Source organism: Falco cherrug, chromosome 2 (genome assembly GCF_023634085.1).
Source record: "Falco cherrug isolate bFalChe1 chromosome 2, bFalChe1.pri, whole genome shotgun sequence".
Lineage (NCBI taxonomy): Eukaryota > Metazoa > Chordata > Aves > Falconiformes > Falconidae > Falco > Falco cherrug.
In genome coordinates, this window is record NC_073698.1 from 82,501,028 (window position 1) to 82,514,973 (window position 13,946).

General features: G+C 38.8%; 1 protein-coding gene across 22 annotated transcripts in view; it reads left to right on the forward strand.

The window, feature by feature from the left end:
• The window catches only part of CASK (calcium/calmodulin dependent serine protein kinase), a 225,610-nt gene that overhangs the window by 91,766 nt on the left and 119,898 nt on the right, over positions 1-13,946 (forward strand). For all 22 annotated transcript variants that reach the window (XM_055703031.1, XM_055703030.1, XM_055703035.1 and 19 more), the window contains exons 4-5: positions 9,733-9,810; positions 11,075-11,147. In XM_055703031.1, coding sequence (XP_055559006.1) covers positions 9,733-9,810; positions 11,075-11,147 — 151 coding nt within the window. The remainder of the gene's footprint in view (positions 1-9,732; positions 9,811-11,074; positions 11,148-13,946) is intronic.

Here is a 13,946-nt window from a genome sequence, read left to right on the forward strand (position 1 = left end):
GAATACCCAAACCTAAAACTTTTTCCCATCAGTTGCACATAAGTGATACATAGGTTTACTACTGTTTCATGAGCTGTGAGCTATGTGGAGCAGCTGCTAAAATAATCCTGAATATCTTGCCAAATTAATTTTTATGAAAAAGTACAAGTTAAATAAGCAAATGGGGCATATATGGGATAACAAGAGGTTGTACCACTCAGGAAACAGTACAATCTGTGCCCAATTTTGAAAACTTTTGCTGAAGTAAACATTTAAATAATCAAATCACAATTCATAGAAGCGCTGATGAACATGAACAGTAGTAATGAAGTTTAACACCAAAAAAATAGCTATGTTTTTAATCACTATTTATACACATATTCAAGCACTCTTTAGAACGGAGCCAGTGGGTTGCCATTAGCTGTATGGTACTGCTGTAATAAACTGCATAAAGCAGCTGGTTGTAATAGATTAAGTGCATGTGTAGAGTGAGAAGCAGACCCTGTTCCTGAAAAATCTTACTCTTAAAGTAAAACTATTATTTTTTAAGTATTTAGATGTTATTACATCATAAATGAGAGAGTATGTGCCTCTGCCAAATGATTTCCCAAACACACACCCCCCAGCTGCTCCCCAGAAGGCTAATGGACTCTTCCATCAGTGAAAAGAAGAGATCCCTTGGAGGTTATAGGGAGACCATGCATCTGAGATAGGGCCAGCTGTAGTCTTTATCATACAGTCACAATGAATGTTCTTTCCCATTTTGTGGTGGTATTTGCTGGCAGCTGTATGTAGAATCATAGAATCAACTATTTTGGAAAAAATCTTTAAGATCGTTGAGTCCAACAATTAACCTAGCACTGTCGTGTCCACCACTAAACCATGTTCCTAAGCATGGCACCTACACCTCTTCTAAATACCTCCAGATGACTCAAGCCCTTCCCTGGGCAGCCTCTTCCAGTGCCTGACAACCATTTTGGTGAAGAAATTCTTCCTGTTATCCAATCTAAACCTCCCGTGGTACAACTTGAGGGCATTTCCTCTTGTCCTGTCACTTGGTAGACTGACAACCCACCTCACTACAACCTCCTTTCAGGTAGTTGTAGAGAGGTGTCCCCTGCCTGACCTTCTTTTCTCTTCTCCAGGCTGAACAACCCCAGTTCCCTCAGCTGCTCCTCGTAAGACTTGTGCTCCAGACCCTTCACCAGCTTCACTGCCCTTCTCTGGACACGCTCCATCCAGCACCTCAATGTCTTTCTTGTAGTGAGGGGCCCAAAACTGAACACAGTATTTAAGGTGCGGGTACAGGGGGGACAATCACTCCCCTCGTCCTGCTGGCCACACTGTTTCTGATACAAGCCAGGATGCTGTTGGGCTTCTTCGCCAACTGGGCACACTGCTGGCTCGTGTTCAGCTGGCTGTGACCACCACCCCCAGGCCCTTTCCCACCAGGCAGCTTTCCAGCCACTCTTCCCAAGCCTGTAGCACTGTGTGGGGTTGTTGTGACCCAAATGCAGGACCCAGCACTGAGCCTTCTTGAACCTCACACACTCAGCCTTGGCCTATCAATCCATTCTGTCCAGATCCCTCTGAAGAGCCTTCCTGCCTTCAGGCAGATCAACGCTCACCCCCACAACTTGGTGTCATCTGCAAACTTACTGTGTGCACTTGATACCCTCGTCCAGATCATTGATAAAGATATTAAACAGAACTGGTCCCAATACCAAGCCCTGGGGAACACCACTTGCCACTTGGTGACTGGCCACCAACTGGATTTAACTCTGTTCACCATCACTCTTTGGGGCCAACCATCCAGACAGTTTTTAACCAAGTGAACATAATGACATCCAAGCCATAAGCAGGCAGTTCCTCCAGGAGAGTATTGTGGGAAATGGTATCAAAGGCTTTACTTGAAGTCTAGCTAGACAACATCCATAGTCTTTCCGTCGTCTACTAAATGGGCCACTTTGTCATAGAAGGAGATCAGGTTAGTCAAGGAGGACCTGCCTTTCATAAACCCATGCTGGCTTGGCCTGATCACTTGGTTGTCTTGTATATGCCGCGTAGTGGTATTTAAGATGACCTGCTTCATAACCTTCCATGGCACCAAGGTCAGGCTGACAGGCCTATAGTCCCCTGGATCCTTCTTCCAGCCCTTCTTGTAGATGGGTGTCATATTTACTAAATTCCAGTCAGCTGGGATCTCCCTTGGTTAGCCGGGACTGCTGATAAATGATTTTGAGTGGCTCAGTGAACACTTCTGTCAGCTCCTTTAGTACCCTTTTGTGGATCCCATCCAGCCCCATAGACTTGCTGTGTGTCAAAGTAGAGCAACAGATCACTAACCATTTCCTCCTGGACTGTGGGGACTTCATTCTGCTTCTAGTCCCAGTCTTCCAGCTCAGGGGGCTGGGTACCCTGAGGGTAACTGGTCTTACTGTTAATGACTGAAGCAAAGAAGGCATTAAGTACTTCAACCTTTGTCACTTATGTTTCCCCCTGCATCTATTAAAGGGTGGAGATTCTCCATAGCCCTCCTTTTGTTCCTCTTGTATTTATAGAAATGGGATTTATTGTCTTTTGTTATCAGTAGCCAGGTTAAGTTGTAGTTAAGCTTTGCTGGTTTTAATTTTTTCCCTGCATAATCTCATGACATTCTTGTAGTCCTCCCGAGTTGCTCGCCTCTTCTTCCAAAGGTCTTAAACTCTCCATTTTTTTTCTGAGTTCCAGCCAGAGCTCTCTGTTCAGCCAGGCTGGTCATCTTCCCCACTGGCTCATCTTTCAGCACATGGGGATGGCCTGCTCCTGCACCTTTAAGATTTCCTTGTAGAACATCCAGCCTTCCTGGACTCCTTTGCCCTTCAGGAGTACCTCCCAAAGGACCCTGTCAACCAGGCATTTAGGCCAAAATCTGCCCTCCAGAAGTCCAAGGTAGCAGTTCTGCTGATCCCGCTCCTTCTCCAATAATTGAAAACTATCATTTTGTGATTGCTGTGTCCAAGACAGCCTCCAGCTATCATTGTGTAACCCACAAGTCCTTCTCTGTTCCTGAACAACAGGTCCGGCGGGACACCTTCCCTAGCTGACTCGCTCACCAGCTGTGTCAGGATGTTACCTTCCAGACACAAGTGATCCATCATTAGTCTGGAGTTAACTGTGACCTTTACATAACACAAGCATGTAGTCAATAGAAGTACATCAAACAGATAGATTGTACAGTGTCAGAACAGATGAAAGCAATATGTTCTTATGTATGTGCCTTGCAAAGAACACAATAATATGGAAAACTCTCCTGCTGTTTAAAAATTCCCATTTATGAAATGGGGTGCTGTCTAGTTTCTTTTGTATTTGTCCAGTAATGTTCTATGCTATACAGTGCTGTCCCTGTCACATGATGTTTGCTTGGTAGTTTATGCATGGTGGGGGAAACTGGTTTCACATAGAATGCTGTTTTCCATTTAGTATATAACTATCACACTTTTATATTCTATTGCTTATTGCACTTTTTTTTCTAATGACCATTGGTCTTTATGAGAATACTTTGAGAAGGGTCAGCTACTTGCAATATTTCTAAAACAAAGCAAATATTCCATGTAAAATGTTGTTTATAGATACTTCAAACTTAGAGTACATTATATGCAGTTTATCCTCAGTATAATCAAAGCATGTGTACTGAGAGATTCATGCTGGAGAGCTCAAACACATGAGTGATGAGTGAATTGCAGATACCTTAATATCTGGTCTTTTGTGGAATATTGTCTCACCTCTATACATAGGCAGATTTGCTTTTCTTAGTGCATTCAAAGAGAGGTTTATTTCATAGAGAAGAGACATTAGAAGAACTGACCTTATTTAGAATGACCAGTTAGGCTATATATATGTAGTTATATACATATAACTTTGCTGTTTAACCAAGCTAACATGTAAAAGTCCCTTAGTTTTAAAAATCTCAAATTCATAAAAGCAGTAGCTTAAAGTGATTGCAGTTACTTAGGTTTACTTAAGCATAAGCTGGTGAGCATTTAAATGACAGTTTGTACATTCAGTCATGTGGCTTTGTTGTGTTAAGAAAAAAAGAAGGGGAAAATATGGATGCTATCTATTTATTCTGCTTTGCTTCAGTACTGTAAAATAGCACAGCTTCTTAGTTTATGGAGTGAAAACTTTTTTCTACTAATTTTACTTAATCATGTTAGGATTCCTGGGCTGCATCAATAGAAGCCTGGCCAGCAGGTCGAGGGAGGGGATTCTCCCCTTCTGCTCCACTCTCGTGAGATCCCACCTGAACAGTCATGATCAAATCCATAGCTCTCCAATTTAGAAAGAAGGATGTTGAGGGGAACATGTCAAAGGCCTTACACAAGTCCAGATCTGTAGCTCTTCCCTCATCCTCTGACATAGTCACTCCATTATAGAAGGCCACTAGGCTGGTCAGGAAGGATTTGCCCTTGGTGAAGCCATGCTGGCTGTCTCAAATCACCTCCCTGTCCTCCATGTGCCTTAGCTCAGCTTCTAGGAGGACGTGTTCCATGATCTTCCCAGGCACAGATGTGAGGCTGGCAAGTCAGTAGTTCCCAGGGCCCTCATTTCTACTCTTTTTTTTTAAATGGGTGCAATGTTTTCCTCTTCCCATTCACCAGGAACTTGACCTGACTGCCATGACTTTTCAAATATTGTGGAGAGTTGCTTGGCAACTACATTAGCTAATTTTCTCAGGACTCTGGGATGTGTCTCATCAGGTCCCATAGACTTAGGTATATTCAGGTTCATCAGGTGGCCACAAACCTGATCTTCTCTTACAGTGGGGAGGGACTTTGCCTCCCCCAGTCCCTGCCTTGCAGTCCGTCCACTCAAGAGATGTGGGAAGAGAGGTTCCCAGTGAAGACTGAGGCAAAAAAATTGTTGACTACCTCAGCCTTCTGTTGTTACGGGGTTGCCAGTCCTGCTCACCAGCAGGGGAATATACTGTCTATCACCTTCCTTTTCTGGCTGACATACCTGTAGAAGCCCTTATTATTCTTTGCATCCATTGCCAAATTCAGCTACATCCTTAGGGCAACCAAATTCTACCAAGTATTAAATATTCTGATATCAAACGTTTTGCCATAAAGACAAATGTTTTTGACTTGTTAAAACTCATGTTTACATCGTATTTGTATTGGGGATTTTTTTGGTCTTTTTTAATGTGTTGCACTACTCCTACATTGTAGCCTCGTTACTTCTGGACACAAAGTTTAGGTAATTAGCTGATCCGGGCATGCTGTTTCTCATTTGACCCTGGTAGCCTGTGAACTATTGACTGATTACAGTCAAAGGAAGTGATAGAGAATTTAAAGCTAAGATATATTTGGGGAAAGAGATAATCAGGTTTCCGTATTACGTTTCCTTAATATTTGTTGATTTCATTCATGTGATGGACACAAATTAATAGGAAATGAGACTTGGTTAGTTTTAATGCTTAAAGAGCAATTTTGGGGGGTTTCCTGTTTCAAAGCCTGACTTCAAGATCAGGATTTTTATCTTAGATGAAATTTTGGCTTTTTTTATTATAAGTAGCAAAATGTGAGAGAGCAACTGAGGATTCAGAGCACTGAGACATTGATGGATTGCAATTTCAGCATTCATTATGTATTTAACTTTAATTGTCATAGGCTATTAAGTTGCATTATTTTAGCAAAGCTTTGGAAGTCCTACTTTTAAGAAATATTAACTGGTAGAAGTCAATAAAATGTTAATGCATATACTTGTATTGTCAAGAGTTTGATAAACATGAACTAATTTGCACAGTATTGCTCTGAAGTGAGTATTTTTGTATGGCCTCATGATACTTGCTGACGTATGGAGGTTTTAACATCAAACAAGAGTATGGATTAAAGATTTCATGTTAGGCACAGTACTACTTTTATATTACCACCAAAACTAGTGCTTTTTAAGGATGCATGTGTTCTTTCTTACATGCTGTTTAATAATCAGGTTAGACCATTCCTGTGAAAACACTGGTAGAAAATTGTTTCCAAGCATACCTATTTAGAATTACTTACTCCTCCTAAGATCATCTTCGACACCGAGATTTACGAATTAAGTATTACTTAGTGAAGTTTGTCTGTTGTTTGTGATGGATTGATGTATGGATTGATTGGATGGATGTAAATGGATTGAGTTCATTTATGAAAAGCACTGAAATTCATCTCTTGGCTGCCAGCAAAGCTGTAAAAATGTCTCAAGCTAAAGTACTGAAAAGCCTCTAAACATGCTGAGAAGGTAAACACAGGAGCATCATTTAATGGTCTGGAATGAGCTAAACCCTGGATGCATGGGCAATATAGAGGAAATAAGAATTTCTGTACTTTTTAGTCTTAATTTTCAGAGATTATCACATAGGGCTTCAAGAAAAGTTAAATACTGTATTTTTTTTTAAGTTAATTTTTGGCAGTTTGTAGTAAGTGAAGATGGAAAGTATATAAAAACTGTCCAACTACAGGAAAAAATGCTATTGTACGCAAACCTTTAACATACAAATGTACAAAACTCAGTAAACATTTACAAGCAATATGCCAAGTCTTCATTTTTTTAACATAATAATTCAATTCCCTAACGCAGTGCTTCTGAAACTTTCTTATTCTTCATCAATAAATAAAGTTGTAGACCACACCTTACTAGGTGATCTGCAAATTCAGTTATCATGCCCCAGTATTAAAATGTAGATCTCTTCTGGAGTACGCTGTGTATTCTACAGAGTGACTGCTAGCCTCGGAACAGATTTCTGCCTTGAATATGGCCCAGGAATAAACTTTGTGGGCAGGTTGCAACTTATCTGCTTTTTGCAGAATAGTAGAAACATTTTCAAGGTGCACGGTAGCACTCACTGATCAGAGCTATGGAAAGAAAATGTGTTCCAAGGGCTGAGATCCAGGCACAGTTCTGCTAAAAATACAGAAGAATCAATAGTAGAGTATGGGAAAAGGGTGGACATAGTTCATAGTTACACCCAAAGCAATTCAGCTGTGGTGGTGGTGATGTCTGTTAACTCCCTGTTCGCCTTGCTTTAGCTGGCACCTTGGTGTGACTCCCATGAACTGTCCCAGGCGGTTTGTGTCGCTGCCGTGGGTGCCCTCTACTGGCAGCTCATGATTCTCTCTCAGATTACGCGTTTTCTGTGATTTTACCAACTGTTTTTTGCATCTTCCAACGTACGTCTTCAGCGTCTCTCTGTGTGTTTACTTCAGTGGATTTTAACTTACCTTATTTTTCTCATTTTCATGGTTTTCACATGCCTAATGCTGATACTCCTTACAAAACCTTGAGACTTCCTGAACTTTCATTTCACCTGTATCTCAAAACTTCAAGGCTTTTATGTCACATAAGCCTTTCAGTTCCTGAAAAGTCATCTTTTAAGTGGTTTTGATGTTGCTGAGTTTTCAGTCTGTTAGTGCACTGAATTTTCTGGGATTTCTTATAACTGAGGCTGACTCTTGCTTTTGCAGCCTCAGGTAGATGAAAGTCTCATAAGATTTTCAGATAAAATTCAACATCATTTGAGTGATAGAAAGCCCTGTTTATACATGAAGAAAAATGTACCCTTAAAGTAAGATCTTGTCTTGAAAAAATAGTCAGTTCTAGTCAGAGGTTAAAATACATCTGCCACATATTTATGCTTGTGAGAGTAATAAGAGTTCATCTGAATGGAATAAGACTTTCAAACGTTACTGCTTGCAGTCTAGCAATTTAAACTACTTGAAGAATATTGGCAAAAAAAATTAAGCTGCCACTTACTGTTATCAAATTTGAATTTAAAATGCTGGTATGTGTAAGTGGGGAGGTAGAAAAACATATTAAAGACCATTCTGGTTATAAACACCTTGTTTAATAGAAAAGTTTGTATAAAGGAATGGCGCTTTGGCTCAGAGTCTCAGCAGCTCTTGATACTGCTAAAAATCCTGAGTGCCTCTGATCTTTATTCATCTGCAGTTTGTAACAAGTCAGAGCAAAATTAGTCTTCTAAAGGGTTCTACTGCTTCATGAGAATGACATCTCCTAATTTTTGGTAGTTAATCATGCATTTTGTATGTTCTGCAGTGCTTGCTGTTGCTCAGGTTTGAGTTTTGTTTCCCGTCTAGCTGAAATAAATTGTTGGGAGGAAGCTTTGAAATGCTTGAAACAACAGATTGACATGAGGGTTTTTTTTCCATAAAATCCAGATTTATGCTGTTCTCACTGAACATGACCTTGTTGCTGCTATACAGTAATGAGTATAGTGCAGCACAGCATATTCTCTGTCTGAGTGAGATTTAGCTATGTATATATACAGATGCACAAAATTGAGCAAGACCGGAAAAACTACTGGGAAAAAACCTACAGAAGAATACATTGATGTAGTGATGAGCAGTCATGGTTTGGCAGTATGGGTTTCCAATTATGGGGGCTTGTTAAATCCAAAGTTGGTACCAGGTGCTAAAATAACTCACCAGGAAATTTTTTTCCACCTTGCACTTAAATGAATGTGCATTTCTTTTGGTCACCAGACTGCCTTATATTTGTCAGTGCTCTATCCACATGATAGTGTATTTTGCGTGGGGACACCTTTTGGGTTTATTTGGGAATTTACACTTCTGCACATTGCTTGTGACTCCCTAAGCAGAAGCTTTGCATTGCAGGTGTGTAACAAAGCAAAAGTGATTGTATGCTGACATTCTGGATAGCTTACCAAAATGGCCCTGATAAAGTTGGCTTTCTGGATACCTTGCAAATTTGCCTTCCCGCCCCCAATGAGTCTTTGGTGGAAAGGAAAAAAGAAAGGTGTGAAAGCTAAAAATGACATATTACAATTGATATTTTTGCAAGTCCCTTGCTAAGCATTAATTATAATATGCGATTTTTATTGTTCCTGTTAACTTTGTTACTCTCTTCTTGACCCATCAAGCAATGAACGTTTGTAGATACAAATCTGCCTTAGGTTACTTACAGGAGAAAGAAGAGGAGGACAGTTAAACCACACCGAGCTGCTTTTGTTTTAGAGAAATGGTAGGCTAATTTTGGCCTAAAGACTATTAATATACGTGCATCTAAAAGTGTGGTACTACTCATTGTGGGAAGTAAGGTTATCAGAAAGACAACAGGCAGGGAGGAAAGGAACAAAGTATCAAGTATCAGAGCTAGTGATACAGTGTGAGTCCTCTCACTGTTTTCAGGTGCCTTCAGTGAGGCTGTGAGGTGTAAGGTGTCTGCTTGGCTCCTTAATTATGAGAATGCTAACTGGAAAGACAAGACTACATTACTACATTTCTACATACTTCTTTTTAAAATCTTCATTTAAAATTTGATTTTAGTAAAATTTTTGTATAACTACAGTCTTTATTATAGAGTTGCACTTGTAATGCTTCTAAACTCAGTTAACATAATAGCATGCATTAATTGTTAACTTTCAGAGCCTTCTTGTACAGAGCATTGATTTTCTGCTGTCTTGCACACCTTGTTCAATGAGCAGTTTAAGCAATAGAAGAAATGTTTGGTTTTAGTAATGTTTTGAGAGAACTGTTATGTGACCTGAGGGGCATAAAACGGTTAACCAATGGCAAGCCATATTCTATTAGATTACCTATTAAATGCTGGTTTATTTAGTAATGCATTGTACATGTGTCCAGAGTATTTTATGTAAGATTTATATAGATGGAGTAAATATATATGTTTTGGAGCATTTTCCTGTAGTTGATAGTAATTATTTGTCTTAATATTTTTCCCTCTTTTTCTCTGCAGTATGGATGGAGCAGATCTGTGTTTTGAAATTGTGAAGAGAGCAGATGCTGGATTTGTGTACAGCGAGGCTGTAGCCAGGTAAGTATTATATTTAAATAATCCCACAGCACATATGAAAAGATAGAATTATACTGTTGTACAATGTGGTAGCTAAAACTTAGAATACTATAAGTAATCCTGTTACCACAGTCTGGATGTTTATTACATTAATTAGCATTAGAACAGTATAATTTTGAAGCATTTTGGTTTTTACTAGTTGTATATTTGGATGGGGTTATTGAATAAAATAGTATTTCACATCCAATACTTAATTGTCTTTGCCTTTTATGGATCTCTCATACGATGACATCAGGTGACTTACCTGACAGGTGTGAGTCTTATTGGTCTTAGTAGGTGGAGTCATTTTTTTTTTTCTTTTTTATAGATCACTATATTTATGGTTACTTCAAATTTTCACTTGTGAGGTAAACTGAAATTAAAGAGTCTGTATAATTGCACAACAACAACAAAGCCCAGTATCCTGGTGGCACGATAATTGAGCTCAAAGCCCACGAGATTCTGCTTGCTTTTCTCGACACTGTAGATTTTTTAGCATCATAGAAGCCAGACTGGAAGAGAAATCAAGAGGTCTGTCTCTCTTTTAACCTCCTGCTGAAGGCAGGGTCAGCATTGCATTTGGTTCGTGCCGCTGAAGGCATCGTCCAGAGGGGTCTAGAAAACCTCCAAAAACAGAGATTCTACAGCCTACCTGGGCAACCTGATCCACTGCCTAATTATGTTTCCCTATAACCAGCTGGAACCTCCAGAGGATAAGGATTGCCTCCCTTAGCCCACTAGTAATGCTCAGCACAGGATGCTGTCGGCTTTCTTGGCTTTCTAGTATGGTCAGTAATCTGTTAGGGGATTCTTTGGACACAAGGCAGAAAGAATTTAGTCTTGAATCTGCATTAAGCAAGCCAAGATCTTGGTTCTATCCCTTTCTAGATAAATCAGGCACTGATACTCACGTGTTTCCTTCCTGTGTTTTGCTATAAAAAAACCTGATGGGTCTGACTTCGTTATCATATGAAGCAGAATTATTGAACAATTTGAAACCTTTGCAAAATGGAATATGCAGATTTTTCTTGTCTAATTTTCTTTGGCTTCAATCAGAATAATCCTCAAACTTTGGATTTTATTATTCATTATTTTAAACACAAACCCCATTCTGCTGAACTCTGCTTATTTAAGGTTAAGTTGGTTGGTCAGTTTTATATAGTTAGACTCTTAAAACTTAGGGGTTTATATGTCTAGAGTAATTTTTCCTGCGGGTTTGTCATGTATAATGTCTTTGTTTTTTCAGTCATTACATGAGACAGATATTGGAAGCTCTACGCTACTGTCATGATAATAATATAATTCATAGGGATGTGAAGGTAAGGTGGTTTAATTCTTGGTTTTTTTCTTTGCCACAGTAATGCAGACTACTGAATTTTAACTTCTGCAATTTAGAGGAAAGAGGAAGCTGTAGAAAAAGAAACTATATTTGTTAAGTCTCTTTATTCTTACCGTGTCATGTAAGATTAAAGCCCATCTCTAATTCCATCAATATAGCACATTTAAGGGGATTTTATTCACAAATTACATATGCATTTGATTGCAACTTAGTTAGAAAGTCAGTTTAATTTCTAGTTTTTGAATATTCATATGAAATCTGCTTGCATTTTTTCCTTGTTAGGAAAGCATGTATATAAATGAATTGCATTAATTAAACTGGAATTTGTAGATTAACGGCATCATTTTGACAGCATAATGACAGTCTTCATCCAAACTAAGATTTCAGAAAGTGCATATGCTTAAATGCTACAATATTGGTAGTATTATGTACTTTTTGCAAGCAGTCTTAAACATTTATTATTATGAAAACTTCTCTAATACAAACAAGGGAGGAGAAGTACACTGTTTAAGAACAGTGTATGTACATAGTCTTTTTGGTCTGGTGAATGTTGTACTATCTCTGTGAATATTTATGGAACTAGTTTATCCCAAAGTACCATAATTTAAGTAATTGAGAGTTTTAACCTAAGTGGGTTTGACTCTCTTCAACTTTAATATACATGTTCTTCATTAATATCATTGTCTAAGATAGTTACTCCCACTTGACTTCTCTAAGAGTTTGCTTTTATCCAAAGCAAGGCAAGTACTATAGGAATTAATGAAAATTCTAACTAGCTCTGATGGTGCAGTTTGAGAAGTGAACCTTGAGTTTTAGTGAGTAGAGACGATTGAGAGAGGGTAAACTGTGCTTCAAACTCCTACAGGTGATCTGCAAGGGAAGAGAGTGTGACACTGAACTGATAATTTTCATTTGAGGAGTCATTTGGTCTTGCATACACAGGCATTGAAGACCTTTCCCAATCTCTTTTTTCCTTCCCTTCTAAAATCAAGAAAATTATTCTATGTAATAGGCTTTTTTGTTATTTTGTATTTTAAAAGTCATTTCTTACAGTGATTCAAGACGACCTCTTAATTGCTGTTCTGTCTTGATGGTTGTAGATCCTTTTAATTGTTCATTGCACATGAGAATTGCAGAATTAACATCATCTTTATGCTGTTGTGTCTTCCTGAAAGCTGCACCTGTTTTTGTTGGGCCGTGTTCCTGAATGAAAACAAATTTCAACTTCAACGGCCCCTGAGGGAGGCCCATTTTACTGACTATAAAATGGGGGTTGGTTTTGCAGCTTATCCAGACTCTGAAAACTTTAAAATCACTGTTTTCATTAAATACTATCCTTACAAATAAACCTGTTCAGTTACATTAGAGTAAGAGTTTGTGATGTATCAGTCTAAATAAGTGTAAACCAATGTACAGTGTTTCATTTTGGCAAAAGCGGTGCAGAACTGTCGGGTGTGGGTGTAGGACGCACTGAGCGAACTGCAGTATCCCGGCTCTAGAGGTCACTGCAGACACTGTTTTGAAAGGAAGTAGGCTAAATGACCGATTTCCAAATTACAGGAATGGATAAAAGTGAATTAATAAAAATCTGTAAGGTCGATATAGTAATACTACATTTTTTTCCCCGCCTAAGCTTTCTGTGGATGTTATTTTGAACTGCAAAATGTTTGATTATCTGATGCACAGGAAAATTTGCTCCTTATACTCTTTGTAAGAATTAGGTGCCTTTTAGCCACTTCTGTGCTCTCTTAGCTCTGGACTAATTAGGAAAGGTTAGACAGGAATACTTCAGTTTGCTGTCATGTGGTACCAGAAACTTTACTTGACTTCTGTAAGTGACAAGATCTACCAAAGCTTCTGAGCACAATGACAGCAGACTATGATAAACTCCCGTATGCCCCAGATTCACCTCCAATGACAGAACCAAAACATCAAAGCTTTCACAAGGTGGCCTGTATTTGTCTTAATTTCCTTCACTGTTCTGTGAGACCAGATGTTTCTTGAGCCTCTGTACACCATTTGACCCCCTTCAACACTGCTTAAACATTGCTTCGTAATCAGTGACAATTACACCTGCTTCATCCTTGGTTAATGTAATCGTGCATTCTTTCACTGCCTGGAAGTTGGATCATGTGATAAGGAAAGTAAAAAATGCTAATGAGGGGAAGTGGGAAACTCAAGACATATGATTCTGCATATCAGAAATGTGAATGTCAAGAACTTTTCCACTTACCACAGCATTTATTCCTATTCTGTCAACGTAGTGATACAGGGCTCAGCCGTTCCTTTTATTCTTTCGGAACCTTGCTGTGTCAGAAATACCCAAAAAATGGCTATCAAAGCAGCAACAATGAAATGGGGTCTTTTTCAATATAGAATGTTATTACACAGTAGTTTGTATACAGATTTATCTTTATGTAAGAGAACAAAAAAAGGGAAATGGGTGTAATGTGGGTCTGAAACTAGATGCTTGTCTTTTTCCATAAAACCCTTGCTGGAGTTTGAGTACCATTTGTCACTGAAGTCAGCCACTTTCTCTTTAGCTGTCAGTATTTGACAATAATGAAAGTATTTTTTTAATATAGTAATGAAAATGATGAGTGGGAGAGGACCTTTAAAACAGGACAGAGAAATAGGAGAAAGATGACTTATCTCTTTCTTCCAAATCTCCACTTCACTGTATTCTGTCCTGAAAAATAGTGTTTTCTCTTACTTCACCTTCAGAAATAAGAAAGTAACAAACTGGGTTAACTCTGCATTAAAATAGTTTTTCTCTTAA